The sequence below is a fragment of the Lates calcarifer genome, linkage group LG7_2 (assembly GCF_001640805.2).
Source record: "Lates calcarifer isolate ASB-BC8 linkage group LG7_2, TLL_Latcal_v3, whole genome shotgun sequence".
NCBI lineage: Eukaryota > Metazoa > Chordata > Actinopteri > Centropomidae > Lates > Lates calcarifer.
The window spans coordinates 12,544,508-12,559,810 of NC_066854.1; the positions used below are offsets into that span (position 1 = coordinate 12,544,508).

The following is a 15,303-nucleotide window of genomic DNA, read 5'->3' on the forward strand; positions in this document are numbered from 1 at the left end:
GCTAAAATAGTCATTCATGCCATAGGAATACATCTGAGCAACACATTAATGTAAAGATATACACAAAGTCAGATCTGCTGGTGCCCTAATGATGGGGCAGTGATATTAGAGGCCTATTAAGTTATGCATTCACACAATCTGTGATTTTTTGCCAGCTGTCCTTCAGCACCTGCGACTGCTATAACTGTTTCAGCCTTATATTTGTCTAATATCATAGTTTGCTCTTCATTTGTAAAAGATGCCACTCTTCTGCCATTAGACTCATCCATATTTGCAATTGGTCCGTATGCTGCAAACACCGCCCCTTATATGTCAACACTCTGATGGAAAACTTAGCGAGTTGATAACAACCATCATGTGACCGCTTAGCCTGATTTCAATTGCTAGGCTCAGTGATAATGAAAAGATATCCTGGGTATGTTGAGCCTGCTTTCTAGTACAGGCCCTGATGCAGTGATCTGAATGTAAACCAGACTCTTATGCTGTGCTGTTGCTGTGGAAGAGGCTTTTCAGTAACTGAGAAAACATCTTGAAAGATCAGTGAATGCTCAAGATATTTAGCATAAAATTGGTCAACATTAAAAATAATCACTTCTGTTTTGGCAGCTTCACTGCAATACAAAACAACCTATTTCAGTTCAGCTCAGCAGAGAAATGATTGAGCGTAAAAAGTCACCTTCCAGCACAATGACAAGAGGAAAACAAGCCACAGAAGCCAAAGAAAAAAGTTATTTTCCCTTCAAACTGCAAACCTTTCATGCAGACTGTGACAGAAAGGCTGGCTGAAGTAAACACCTCTCCTGCTCTCCTTCTCTGCATTTGTCTGTACTTATCTAATTCTGCTGTCGAGTTCAACAGCAGACTCGAGCTGAGTAAAACGCCTGAGGCTTTTACAGCACAGCTACAAACACTGAATCAAAAGCTGAACTCGTCTGGCGGACTCTTTTCTTCTTCACCTTCTTTCTTCTCCTGTCTCTTCTTCCATTCACTCCTGTTCGTCTCCTCACACATAAAGTTGCTGAGTTCCCTCTCTGTTGCGGTCAGACTTAGTAAGCTTTCCGAGCCCTTTCTCTCATTCATTCTGCGCCTGGAATTGTGTAAGCTATTTAATAAACAGGAGCATCAGCCCGGGGATGCAGTTGACCTGCCACTCCGGGTGTCAGCAGTGAGATGCACCTCTCTTCTTCTCAAATTTTCGCCAATAATGGAATAATGGAATAATGGATCCACAAATCTTTTCAAGGTTCAAACAATTGTCAAAGGCCTATTCTATACCTCTAAAGACAAGGCTAAAACACAGTATTAAAGACTGTGATGGAGACAAGAAACAAGAAATAAACCTTATTCTGCAGAATGCTTAGCTCATATATGTCACTTTATCTATTTAATGATATCAAAAGGTCTGTGCATTACACTATGCTATGATTTTAGCTAAATCCCTGTTGTATAGAGCACCATTTTTACTGTGATTCATTTGCATGTCATTGAAATATATATATAAATGGAAGGTGGAAAATCAGTGAATGTGAACCAAGCAAAGTGCAGACAACTATTTAGCACTGCTTAGATACTGCTTTTGTTTCAACCTGTCCCAGTAAGCACAGCCACACATGGTGCAGCTACATATGTGGCAGCAGTCAGCACTCACATACTGGCATTCTTGATGAAACTTGATTTAAAGGAATAAGTTTTCAACTGATAACCTAAGGCCTGACTGTGTTTACTAGCTCTACAAAAGAAACATTAGCGTTTAGACCGAGCTGAGCTGAGTTGAGTTTCTGAAATGAGATTTTAGGTAGCCTGGGAAGGAACCAAACAGATCTACCTAATGTATCATGAATTAGTGTGGTGATGCCATGCTGTGGTCGTGGTGCACTGGTGAGACTGCACTGATATTAAAATTCTGTCAGTCTCAGCAGGTCTAGATTATGGAACTAAAATATTCACATGGAACACCCTCTCCTGATGATTAAAAATGTTCCAAATGTAAACCCTTCTAATCTTAATGTTAGAAAGTAAAATAAAAAAATGTACTTTTACCCATATACACTCACAAATACTACACACTGCAACACTGAGCATCATCAGTCAACAGCAAGCAGATGATAAAATGGTAAAAAGATCATTTTGGTTGCTATGCAACACAAAGTCAGACAACTCATGGGCTGTCTTCTTAGTGACATTGATGTAGCACATATTTAAAAGTATTATAATTTTGTTAAAACTAATATCGATAGAGATAGTATTATTCAGGTTGCTCCTGAAGAGAAAGATGAAAAGTCCGTTGGGAAATGAAGGGTGTGTGTACATGACATCCATATAAGAAGAACAGAACGCCGAGAGTTTCATCTCATCCACAGCGTCTGCCAAAACGCAGCATGTACAAGAGCTACTTTCACATGCACTTAAGGGGATTATCTGTGATTTTCAGCAGTGTGCTGATATATGAGGCCTCATTTAAACCAGAAACATGTTTGTTGAGGAATTAAAACAAACACAGTAAACAACGTTCTGCTGGATTAAATTACTGTGAATTACCCTTCACAAGGCTTGTTAATGTGCACATCACTGTGGCGGGGAACATCATGACTCAAAAGACAGAGGTGGGCAAGACTGACACTTTTGTTTTGTGCACAAATTTTCTCAAGTATTTAAAAGATGAACTTTACATAAAGCTGAACAGCAGAGTTTCAACTGTCATCTCTGGCTGAAAGTTTTAGGATTCAGGATTTTACCTCACCAGGGTCGCACATGTAACCACACCCACTGGTGATGTCACAGTGTACAGACACAGCCTGGAGTACACATCTGCATCATACAACATAATAGTTCAATGGGATTCATATTCAATAGACAACAAGTCCTCCAACCTACAGGTAACTTGTATCTGCCCCTCAGATACAACCCACACGAGTGTGCCAGTGATGGGCATACTGCAGCTTTGTCGTCATGGTAACAATAAGAAACAAGCTGTTAACGATATGGAACAGACTCTGTGTGGTTAGGTTTAGGCATAAAAACTATTTGGTTAGGTTTTGGTCTTAAAAACTACCTGGTTAGCTTTAGGAAAACATTGTGATTTCAGCTAAAACTGCTTGTGAGAGAATCAACAACTATTAGAGTTCAAACAGGAACCGAACTTAAGTGCCTTGTGTGAAGGTCCTGGGTTTGATTGACCCAACCTCATCCTAGCACAGACTTTTTTCTCTTTATACTGCAACATCTACTTCATAGATGTCATAATTACTACAGCACTAGATGCTTAACAAGAAGATGTAACTGAGGGACACACTAAGCTGCTGCACAAGTGAGGTCTGTTGCTGATTTTTACAGGACAACAGTCTGTCAATAGGAGGTACTGGAAACTTGGTGAATGTACTTGTTGTGCTTCGTCCATTTTGAATCTTTTTCTTTAAGTTCAGCACCATCAAAATAAGTAGTTTGCAATTAACATTTTAATTATTGTTATATAAACTATGAATTTGTGCGTCATACAAACTAAATTGTGAAGTACTTCTTTACTTCACAATTCTATTGTCCTGACTTATTTACTATTATTATGATCTGCTCTTCTATAATGCTGAGAAGGAAGCAGTAAACTATATACATTTTTGAGGTTGCTATAGTTGCGTATGTGGTTTTAGGCGAGCTTCTATAAACTATAGCAATGGAAAGGACTTCAGGGCTCTCTGCTCTGTAAACACAATTCAGGTTGCACAGGCCAGTGCTCTGTAAAAGCGCAGCAACCTCACCCCCTCCAACACACGTCAGGGTGACAGAGCATGAGAGTATGTCATCCCAGGAGCAAAATCTCCCTCGCCACCGAGAGGAAAGAAAGAAAAGACACAGACAAAGAGAAAAACAATCCTTGAGAGTAACTCACAGGAACAGTGAGCAAGTGAGCTGGTTTTCTCCACTCTCCTACTATACATGTACTTGTTAAATGTAGATACTGTCCAGTTATAACAACATAGCTCTAATCATGCTCTAAATAAAAATAACAGGCATTTTATTCCTGATATACTACCGTACTCATAACTAACCAGTCTGAGAGAGAGGAGTGTAGTAAAGGAAATGGATGACCTTGGGGTATGTTTGCTGACAGTTGATGCATACAACACTGTATCAAGTCTTAACAGTTTTTTTTTGTCATATACAGTATAAGGTGGAGTTAAACATCAAGACTGGTACATTTTCCACTTGTTCTCTATGAGCTGTGACCTTTCTGACTGACAAAGACAGTTAAAGCCACTGAACTCAAAGTCACATAAATGCAAGTTAGTGTAAAATTTCAGTAGCTTCAGTAATTTCAGTAGCTTATAGATATACCAACGTGCCCTGTTTTCATCAGAGTGCAATGCCCAGTGCAACCAGCACTCCAACCGTGTGGTATTTTCCTGACACCTTACCACTGAGAATAGATGTGTTTCTGTTTCTGGTGTAACATCAATCTCGAGCCACTTGGTGATTTTATGAAGAGGAACAAATTAATCACATGGATCAAATGCACAGCAGCAACAGATTATATAGTGCTTAAAGTGATGCTGGTAAATACATTTGAATTTCCCTCTAATTAAGCAATATCCATTGTTAGAGCTGATATACTACATGAGCCAAAATAGCAGATGGAGATGCCCATCTGTTATAGTCTGTCCAAGACCTACCACTTTGCACTTGCCATTGCTATCCGGCACTCGGGTTCTTAGTAGCAATTATGTATATTTGTGATGAGAGTACAGCATGTTTTGCGCACTAAATGTAATTCCTTGACACCTGGCAACAATCAAAACACCCCTAAGTAATGATGAAAATGAAACGGAGAAGTGTAATGTTTGCAAAGTGTCAATATGAAGTAAAGTTTTAATATGCTGTATTGGGTGTTACCTACTGTAGCAATTACTAACTGAAATTACCTGTTGATTTATTTGATGAACATTGTTATGCGTACAACAATTACTTGTAAAAATCATACCTGTGCGTACCATAACTAACATGAAGGAAATAGATACTGTTAAGTATATGTACTTTATCGAGCATTTTTTTCTCACAGTACAGAAACTAATTCAAATTCCTGACATCTACAGTTTATGAAATAAAATTAAAATGAAATGGCCTTTCTTTTGTGCAGATGACATTGACATTCTATACATTATTTTACAAAATATGATAAATCAGGAATCAAAGGAGCCAGAGAATGTCTTGATACTACAAGAGTTAAAATGACTTCATTTTATAATCAAGATTCAACTTGCTTGAGTTTCATTTATAAGATTTAGAAACAAGTTTTCTGTCTGTTCCTGTCCTCTGCTGAATGTGTGGTGGAATAAAACTACAAAAAGTGTGTTCTAAACAATAAAGATATCCTGAATACAACACTGAAAAGACTTTAGAACAGTACTGTAAATTGTCTTTGTCACTTATTGCTTGTGCTCTCAGGTCTCCTCTAAGGTACTGGGACCTTAAAAAGACTACCTGATTAACCTTGTAATTAAATAAAGGAGAATAAAAGCCTTACTTCTAGTTACTGAGCACTTGTTTTATAATTCCAGATCAAACAGGCTCTGAACAGACTCAGCACATCTTCCACAACATGTCACAATACAATAAACTCACCACTGCTTGGCTGTACACGCACAAAACAGACTATAGATGCCATAAGCACACTGAGACACACAATCAATACACTTAGTGAAAGTCACATACACACAAACATTTGTACATCAGTATTTGTGAGGACACTCATTTACATGCATTCCCTAACCCCTTACCCTAACCTCAACCATCACAACTAGATGCCTAACCCTAACCCTTACCTAAACTTAATTCTAAACTGAACCATAAAACCAAATAGTGTTCCTCAAACAGCTTTTTGAAAGTGTGTCAGAAAGTGAGGACCACCCAAAATGACCCCCCAAAATGTCCTCACTCCTAGAGTCTAAAACTCAAACTGGTCCTCACAAAGCATAGCCACATACATACATGCAAACATTCAAACACAACAGTACATGCATCATGCGGTAACACTGAGACACATGAGGGAAACTAATCTCTAAGGAAACAAAACTGTTTATGTGTTTTTGTCTCCTAACAATATCAGCAACCAAAAACTTGCTACTTCTTATGGTCCTCACATCCACCATGCCACCTAAAGATGTGTATGTTGGTTCCCCGTTTTGTGAGTCTGCTTAAGCTTGGGAGTATTTTTGTTTATATACTGTATTTGAGTGAAATGGAATCTAAATCAGGGGGGTGTAGTGAAGTAGAAAATTAATCGAGCTATCTGGATGGCACAACATGAACAGACATGAATGCCCAGCACCTTAAAGCTGCAGCCTTGCAGAGGACTGTAGAGTTGTACTTTTATTTGACGAGAAACTAAAAGTCCTGTCTTCTCATGTTCTCTGTGCATAATACTGCCTTTGTTTATCTTGCTACATGGTGATCTACATAAAAGCCATTATATATGGTTGTTGACTGTGTAGGCAACAATATAATCTTTAACCCCTGAAGAAGCAGTGGTAGATGACAGATACTGGTAACAATTAGTTTGTGCCATCTCAAAAGTTCCTGAGAGGTGCAGGTCAAAGAAACCTGGTTGTTCTGTTGGCTGGACCATGCAAATGCTTATGTATGTATACCAGACAAACAGACCCTTGGTTCAACACCATGCCCGCAGACAGGATCATGAAGTTGATGAACTCTAGATCATTCCGAGTGCCACAGTCTGTTACATTAATACAACATCAGCAAGTCAGTGTGATGTTCAACATGCCCCGAGGAGAGCCATAATGTATGTCTTGACATTGGCCATCGGGATCTGGAAAAGTTTTAAACCAGATTAAATTTATGTCAGTCACTGAGAAGTAAACCAAAAACCTGACCGCACTCTTAAGTCAGATCTGACAGAGCTGGAGAGACCAGGGCTGCCATGAAAATTCAAGGCCTGGATCTATAAATATGGTAATGTTATACAGTTTCTCTGGCCCCTGCTGATCTTCAGGCTTCAAAAAAAGATCAATCCCTTCTTCTAAAGGAGGGTGGGACCACCCCAAAGCATGGGCATCATCACCTTGTACAGGCAAAAGACCAAGCAATGGCTCCCCCTCAGCTGACCAACAGAGGAGTACTGGATTGCCCACAAAGGGGAGGTGCTATATAGACACTCAGAGATAAAAGTTTCCAGTGGCGGCTTTGAGGGCAGCACTTTGAGGCAGTGGAGTAAAGAGGACTTGCTTTACCAGGCCAAGTCATGAGAAAGTCAAAGACAAGGAGAGACATCTATGGAGATTTATCTCCATTTTTTTCCATCAACCATTGGCAACAGAGGTGCCTCTTCAGTCCCAGTTCATTATCTGTATCAGATTTTGCTTTATCACTTTCATTATCACTTGCCTAAACATGATGCACTCTCCTCTCTCTCTTCCACTGTGTTGGTGAGGTTACATTTATCCTGCAGTCATTGCTCTCTCGGTTTTCCTCTCCCTCTTGTTTGTTTTTTATCTTATTTTTACTCATGCGCCCAATGTGGCCTTTCATCCCACAAGCATAGCAGTCTTGATCCTTGTTCCAGCAGTCATCACCAGTATGAGTCACTTGTTGCAGAGTTTTGGAGAGAGAACAGCATTCAAACTGTGTGAGCCGCTCAGCTGCCACATGTCAGGAGCCACCACTGACACAGCATAACTGACTTTCTTAAAGGTAAGGTTTTCCTCCATCTGTACTGCTTCACTGTTTAGTCCACAAACTAATCTGCCCCATGGTGCGTTCTCCAAATGTGCACATAAAATTCACAATGTTTAGAAAGATACTGCCACATGCTGTGCCACAGACTCACACCTTCTCGGTTATGTTTATGGAAGCAATATCTGTTCTTCTGGGCAAAATAGGCCTGTAGTTCATCCACAATACCTTTATAGTCTGTATCCCCAGGCCTCACAGGGGTGATAACACTGCGCAGCTATCCATACATTTTCAGGCCCATCATGCTAGGCAGCACCAGCACTTTCTTAGCTCATCCCTGATCTCTTTAGCCTGGATATAATATTCAAAATGTCCATTTGTCCGATATTTCCAGCCATAATGCATCCATATTGGTTCAATCCGGTATGTAAATGGCTCGGCACTAGCTGCATGTGCACTTACTAGCTAATACAGAGCCTAGCTTTCTAACTTCTTTGCAGTGTGGATGTTTTCTGCATCGTCCAAGACTTTTCTCACACCGTAACATTCAATACTCAACGGAGAGGAAAAGTTTCCGGACTGGACAACTCTTGCCAGTTTTTCTCTTTCTTTCTTTCTTTCCTCAAACTGTGTATCTATGTGACAAACACATAATATGCAGCTTTATCTCAACTCAGATTTACTCTGGGGAAACAGCTGAACAGGTACAGTCAGTTATACCAAGGCTTAGAGCACTGACTAAATACGGTAGCAAAAGTTAGTTTCTTTATAGATAGAAAAGTTTCTTGTTTTCTGTAATCAGCAATACTGATAATTTGCATACAGATAAAGAATTTTAATTATTCACAGTTGGTGTGTAATGCAAGTTTTTACACAAATATGACACGACACATCTTTATTAGTCCAGTGCCCCATCTCTGATGGTGAAAGTCCTGTGCTACTCCAGCAGCGGCTATTTTAGTTTCCTTTTTAATGTGTTTAGCCTGAAATTAATAACTAAACACGTGGATTCATTTCTTTTGTCTGGAATACAGCAAGTAACAAAGACAAACTAGGGATGTTTTACTTTTCTCCAAGCCACTGTCTGGACTGAGTTTGGCTGAATATAGCCCTGTTCAGACATGCAATCTATAACGTTGCAAGTTTAATTTATCTGTTGAAGTGATGGCCTTTTCGACTTTCAGCCATAGGTCTCCATTAAGGAGATGTTCATAATGACTGTTCGAACATGAAAGGACCATAATGGATAGAGCTGCAATGCTCATGTGATATTTAGGATCTGACATACAAGACAAAGGTCTCTTCTCCTCACCACTCTTCTCCAGCAGCTAGAGAGCAGTGGTAAGCTGGAAATTAATGATATCATGAAAGACGAGTATTCTGTCACATGCTACATCAGTGACAGATATTCAAATTTATTTTGGAGTTACTTAACTTCATCCAGAGCCATAGCTGGCACTGATGACTCAGAGTTCAAGCTCTTTGTATGTTTTACTTGTTAGAGTTAAAAACTTAAAATGGTGGATATTTAATACTGGATTTCAATATTTAATTCAAATTTTATTAAGTATTTAGATGTTTAAGTTGGGAAATAAAATAGTAAAACTTAATTGTCTGAATGATCTCCTAATGTCCTTTGTTTAGACCAGTTGTAGAGGAACACTGAGGAATACTGCTCCACAGAAAATGCCACTAACTTAATAAATAAGTCAGTGAGTAATTAGTAAAGACACAGACTCTGTCATAGGGATATACAGGGTGTGATCAAAAAGTTCCAAGACTGTTCCTATTGCGCATGAATGGAACATGGCCTGATAATGTGCATGCAGCAGTGTCAATGATCAATGTTACATTAAGTGATCAACAACGGGACCTGTGTTACATACAGTCTGTAACCATTTGCTGTGTGCATTTGTTATAACCACTGTTGCACATTTGCCATGCAAAAAGCTTGCTGATCTCGGACTGGAGACCTCCATCTGCAGATGGATATTCAACTTCCTGACAGGCAGGCCTCAGATGATGAGAACTGGCAGTCATAACTCCTCCTCAGGGCTGCGTGCTCAGCCCTCCCCTGTTCACATCCTAGGGCTCATCACAGACAACGATGAGATGCTACAGATAGGATGTGACAGGACAACAACCTCTCTCACTGTCAGTAAAACTGAAGAGATTATCAGGTACCAAAGGAGACAGCAGGGGGGCGGACACCTCCCCATCCACACTGGTGATGCAGAGGTTGAAAGGGTCAGCAGCTTCAAATTCCTCAGTGTATACATCACTGAGCTCTGACCTCTATGTCCTGAGGAGACTGAGGAAGTTTGGCATAAATGGCAGCATCCCCTCAAACTTCTGCAGGTGCACCATCGATAGCTGACTGACGGGCTGTATCATGGTCTGGCACAGGAACTGCTCTGCCCACATCCTCAAAACACTACAGAGAGCAGTGGAGGTGGCACATCACATCACAGCCTAACAGCCATTCAGGATATTTTCCACCAACACGTTGCCTGTGGAAGCCACACAGCATCATCAAAGAGCACAGCTACCCAGCACGCAGACTGTTCTCCTGCTACTATCAAACCAGGACTGCAACATACCCGATGTGCAGTGTTATATGTTATTTATATCTCCCATCTTATATTCTATATTTTATACAACTAGTGCTCTCATTGCTGAGCTGACCTCTTCTCTTATCCAATACATTCTACTGTATCATTGACCGATCTGTGTTAACCTACATTTGACTAATAAAACTTGAACCTGAACTGAACTAAAACATGAAATCTGTGTCTGGCTGTAACCTTGTGTTCATCTCCATTGTCACACCCACTCTCTAAGATCCTCCAGTAAATATTTGCATCAGTTTCATTACTTGAAAATAATTGTAATTGTAATTTACTCAACAAAGTAATTGCTGAGATTTAGGAACATGGCAACACACATGATCAGTCAGACAATCAGAGGGTTGGAAAAGACAACATATCAAGGTTTTCCATCTCATTTTAATACCAGAAATGTAGGTAATCCCTCATTGTACAGGAAAACTAAGCATGGACAACTGGTACATGCAGCAGGCTCAAGTGGCTAAGCAGGAAGTAGCTCTGTAAACAGAGATGTTTACAACAGGCTGTTCAGGGAATAATTTTACTGTTCATATTTGTTTGAGTAACCAGTTGGTCTGTTTACAACATCCCTGATTGTCTCACTGCTTGTGTTTCTTTGTCTCTTTTCAGTGATGTAATGTATTATGTGGCTTTGGCCACATTCTATACTTTGTGCAGAAGCTGTTTGTTTGTGTGTGGGTGTTTGTCTGGAATGGAGTGTTTGTGTGCGCGTGCGTGCGTGTGTGTGCCTCGGAGGAATTCGAGGCAAGATTTCGTGCTGGTGGAACATTTAGAGCCCTCAGTAACAGGCTTCTTCAGCTGCCAGTCACAAAGCTCAGTTGTCAGATGTAACCTTTCTACAAAAAAACTCCACCCCTGGATTCAGACAGGAAGCTTTACTGAGGAGTTTGATGGTTTGACTTGAAAAAAATAAGCAAATTAAAACAAGCCTGAAAGAAGTGCAGCAATATTAGCAAAGCAGTGCTACCTCCTGCTTTAATATTTCTCTTTACTGCTGCTGTGGCTGAATGTTGTGATGTATACACGTACTGTCTCAGGTGTGTCAGCCCATTTTGTTGCATTGAGCCTTTTTCTGTAGCAGTGAGACAGCTCCAGACAGATCTTTGAAGAAAGTGTTGAATCTTTGGAAATACATCTTACTTTTTTTTGTTTCATCAGTGAATTTCAAAGCTGCTGTTTGTCTGTAGTACTTCACATTATAAAATATTTCATTTGCTAACTGCAAAAACAGAATACTATGACAGTTAGCATGCCATTTCCTGTATACACACACACTGTGTAAAGTTAGTGTACACTATGGAATTAGGGCACAGCATTGGTGTGCATTATTCTACAGTTGTCTTCAGCACAGTACAATGTGCTGGCTGGCTGTAGTATGAATGATAATGTCAATAAAGGAAGTATTTTGGGGTTTCTTTTAATTGTTGGTTTTTTTGTTGCAGTGCTTTTTACTTGTACATCTACATCAACATTTGCAACTGCTCCTTTAAATGATATCAACGTAAAGTGACATTGCTTACACCTCACTACATTTGCCATCTTCTACTGATATCATGTAACATGTTCTGTGTGGGATAATATCTTTTTCTTTTCCTTATTCATTCAAAATGATGAATGATGAAGTGATACATAGCGGTGGCTGTTAGTTTCCCTTGTGCCTCTGAGCCAAACAAAAACCACACTGCAAACTCCGACATCAAACTACCAACCTGTAGGCCCAGGGAGGGTTGGACAGAGCAGAAGTCCTAGAGAGGAGGATGGGAACGTAGGAGGGCAGAAAGTAAAGTTGTCCAGACATTAAGAAATTTAGGCACACACACACACACACTTACGCACACTCATACACACTGCTTAATTAGCTTTGCTCCACATTAAAAAAAAAAGGTTTTCTGCTTCCACTCTTTTTCTTCTTACTTTGTGTCACAGCCTTTTTCTTTCTTTTCAGTGACACAGAACCAAGACCTTTTCATCTCTACATCCCTCCCTCCCCTTCTTACCTCCTGCAAACGCTGGATGTGTTCTCTGCAGGTTTCTAAGTCACTGTCACCAGGAACCACAATCAGTCCCAGAGGAATCGCTGGAGATACAGAGGAACAAGACAATTATCCAGCAGCACTTTCATACCTACTCATGCAGTGGTGTTCGACTCCAGCCCTCAGGACCCCGTGAGTACTGCTAGTTTTGATTCTGGATGTCTTGCAGAGACTGATGTAGGCATGGGACGAATGTAATGAAATAAATGATGGTGTGGACAACCAGCAGTACTGTGGGAGCTGAGGACCAAAATGGAAGCACCAACAGCAGCAGGTCAACTGATATTTAATCTGGTTACATTGAAAAAACACGGCAGCATTACTTGGAGAAAAGAGAATATATGTGCTGTTAATTATACTTGAACATTTGTTCTTTGTGAAAGGAAGAGATAGCTTATAGTAAAGGTCAGAGCCCGTGTTCATCAAGCATTTTTCACACTAAAGTTTTCTCCTAAATCCTATTAGCCAACATGTCTGGCAGCGCATAAAATAATTAAGAAAATGGTATTTAAGCACCTCCATGGTAATAAAGGTTGATCCATTATGGATAGGCCTGAATACACAGAAGAAAACCCACAAGACCAACTGCTGCTCCTTACACAGTTGGTGTTTGAAAGAGAAGATATCATAAAAGGAAAAATTTGGCACTGCTAGTACACTGTAGTTGAAGATGATCTTATCATAATGTGATATTTTATGTTTAAGCTTTATGTTTATTCATGCATTATCATAATATTCATATATACTCGTGTGTGCATGTACTTCATTTGTCCAATGCTCTCTGTGCAGAGTGTGCCTAAGGCCTCATTGGAGGGAGCTGCTGATCAGATCACCCTGACCAGACTTTGTTCTCAACTCTGTTCAAAAACAGGAAAATGCTGAAACAACCAGGGTTTATTAGCATATCACTGTGCAACCAATATCCTGTTTATAAGAGACTGACATCATATTAGGAGGGGGCTTAGAGCACACACTTAATATGATAAGATATGTGATAATTTCAAGTAGTAATGAGTGAACAGACAAGAACCTCAGTGGAGGGAAATAACAGGAATGGAGAGACGCGCTAGACATATGTTGAACTATAAAGTCTAAGTGTTAAAGAATGTAATCACTTTGGGTTTTGTAGAACACAACCTCAGCTCTTCTGTATTAATAAAGGATCTTTAACCTTTGACCCCTCATTTTCAAGGCTTTTATTCTACTACAACATCCAAAAAAAAAAAACCAGCAAAGCATGAGAAGAAGTAAGTTCATATAAACACTGTTGCCCTCATGCAGAGGACCGGTGAAGGCAGCAGGAAGAGGAGGTACGTGCTACACAGTCTCAGCTGAAACAAGCTGGGACTGCAACAGGTAGGATTGATAACAGTGTTACTGATTTCAGCTACACTTTTTTCATTACCTTCCTTTCTATATGTTCATACACAAACATTTAATAAACACATTTATGAGAAGTATTATGATTTATCTTCAGCAGTGGTGAATGAAAATATTCAGGGGGAGGCTCAGCACTGCCTCCACATACAACATTTTTGCTGTGATTGTTAATGAAAGCCATCAAACAGCAGGAAGTCATAACAAGCAGCCCCCCATGAAATACAAGTGCCCCTGGTGAAATATAAGTGTTTGTGTTGATTCAGTTGGTTGGAGATATTACTGCATCCCTCACAAGCTGCATTACTCCCTCACAAGTGAGGAGGTATCTTCTAAGTAATGCAGCGACGTTTAAAGTTTTCAAAACAGTGTAACATGGACTGACAGCAGCCACTTTACGATTCTTTGTGAGTTAGGAATCTTCTCGACTCCTTTTAGACCTAGGTGCTACTTTTAGCCCTAAGTGGCTTCGTGAATTACAAATTGAAAAAAATTAGTCCTAAAGTCAGGACTGACACTCTTATTATTTTTAGTTTCTCCTAAATGGTTAAGTTAGGAGCTACTTTTAGCTTTAAGATGCTTTGTGAATATGGACTCTGAACCAGAGCTGCTTAGTCCTAGGACATATTGTAGCTACTGTACACCTCCTCAAATGTAATTACTTGTCAGGGCTACAGTCACCAAAAAGATACCATGAGAAGACTGAAAGAACTGTGATTGGTTAGCACAGGTTGCTTGTGTTTTCAAATGTTTGATACCACTAGATTGCTCATAGTGAGCAAGAAGCAAGTGAAGAAGGACTCAGTAATCTGCTGCCTTCCACCAACAATGATATCTCCACTGCCGCCATCATTACTCAGTATCACATAATAATGTTGATTGTGTGGCAGTCGTCTCCTTTTCAGTGATGAGAACTGGATGGAACTCCACTCTGCCTCTATAAGTGTGTTTACAGCCGCTGCTGCCACATCACAAGTTCACACTTGACAATTTATGTCCAGTGCCACAACTCAGTGCCAAGTTGATGTTGGCATTTCTGTCTTTTATTCCATTAAATGAGCCTGACCAAGCTGGCTCCTCATCAGTAAGCCAACGTAGGTCGTTGAAACAATAAAGACTGCTCCCTGAGGAAGCGCGGGCCGCCCGCCCGCTGTACCAACACAACGCTGCTGGCTGAACATCACACAGTTCATTGTGCTGGAAGAGCTGTCAAACCAAGCGAGGAGCTCCTAAACCCACACACACACACACACCTCTCATTGATACTAAGTACCTTTGTGAGGACAACAAAGCCTCCGCTGGTAGTGAGCTATATGAGCTATAGTCTTACAACTACAGGATCAGACATCAAGATTTTAACAGGAAAGTGTTGCCTGTTCACTTCTCTGCCAATTCACTCCTCCCTCAGAGACAACACACAGTTTAGAGGCCAAATGCACCTTCAAATAATCACCACAGCACCGCTTTCATATCACATCTACAGCATTCTTTTCATAGATTCTCTTCAAGGACGTTCCTTTTTTTTACTGACCTTTTCAAGTCCAACTGATGCTTGTTGTGTATGCTGATGTGATATGCACAGTCTT

The 15,303-nt window shown here is 40.2% G+C and overlaps 1 protein-coding gene across 4 annotated transcripts in view; it reads right to left on the reverse strand.

Annotated features, from left to right (window-relative positions):
- LOC108902539 (diacylglycerol kinase zeta) overlaps nucleotides 1-15,303 on the reverse strand; it is a 78,087-nt gene that overhangs the window by 31,951 nt on the left and 30,833 nt on the right. For 2 of the 4 annotated variants that reach the window (XM_018704452.2, XM_018704449.2), the window contains 2 exons: nucleotides 12,305-12,384; nucleotides 12,017-12,052 (listed from right to left, as the gene is read on the reverse strand). In XM_018704452.2, coding sequence (XP_018559968.1) covers nucleotides 12,017-12,052; nucleotides 12,305-12,384 — 116 coding nt within the window. The remainder of the gene's footprint in view (nucleotides 1-12,016; nucleotides 12,053-12,304; nucleotides 12,385-15,303) is intronic. The other 2 variants (XM_018704451.2, XM_018704453.2) reach the window with 1 other exon arrangement.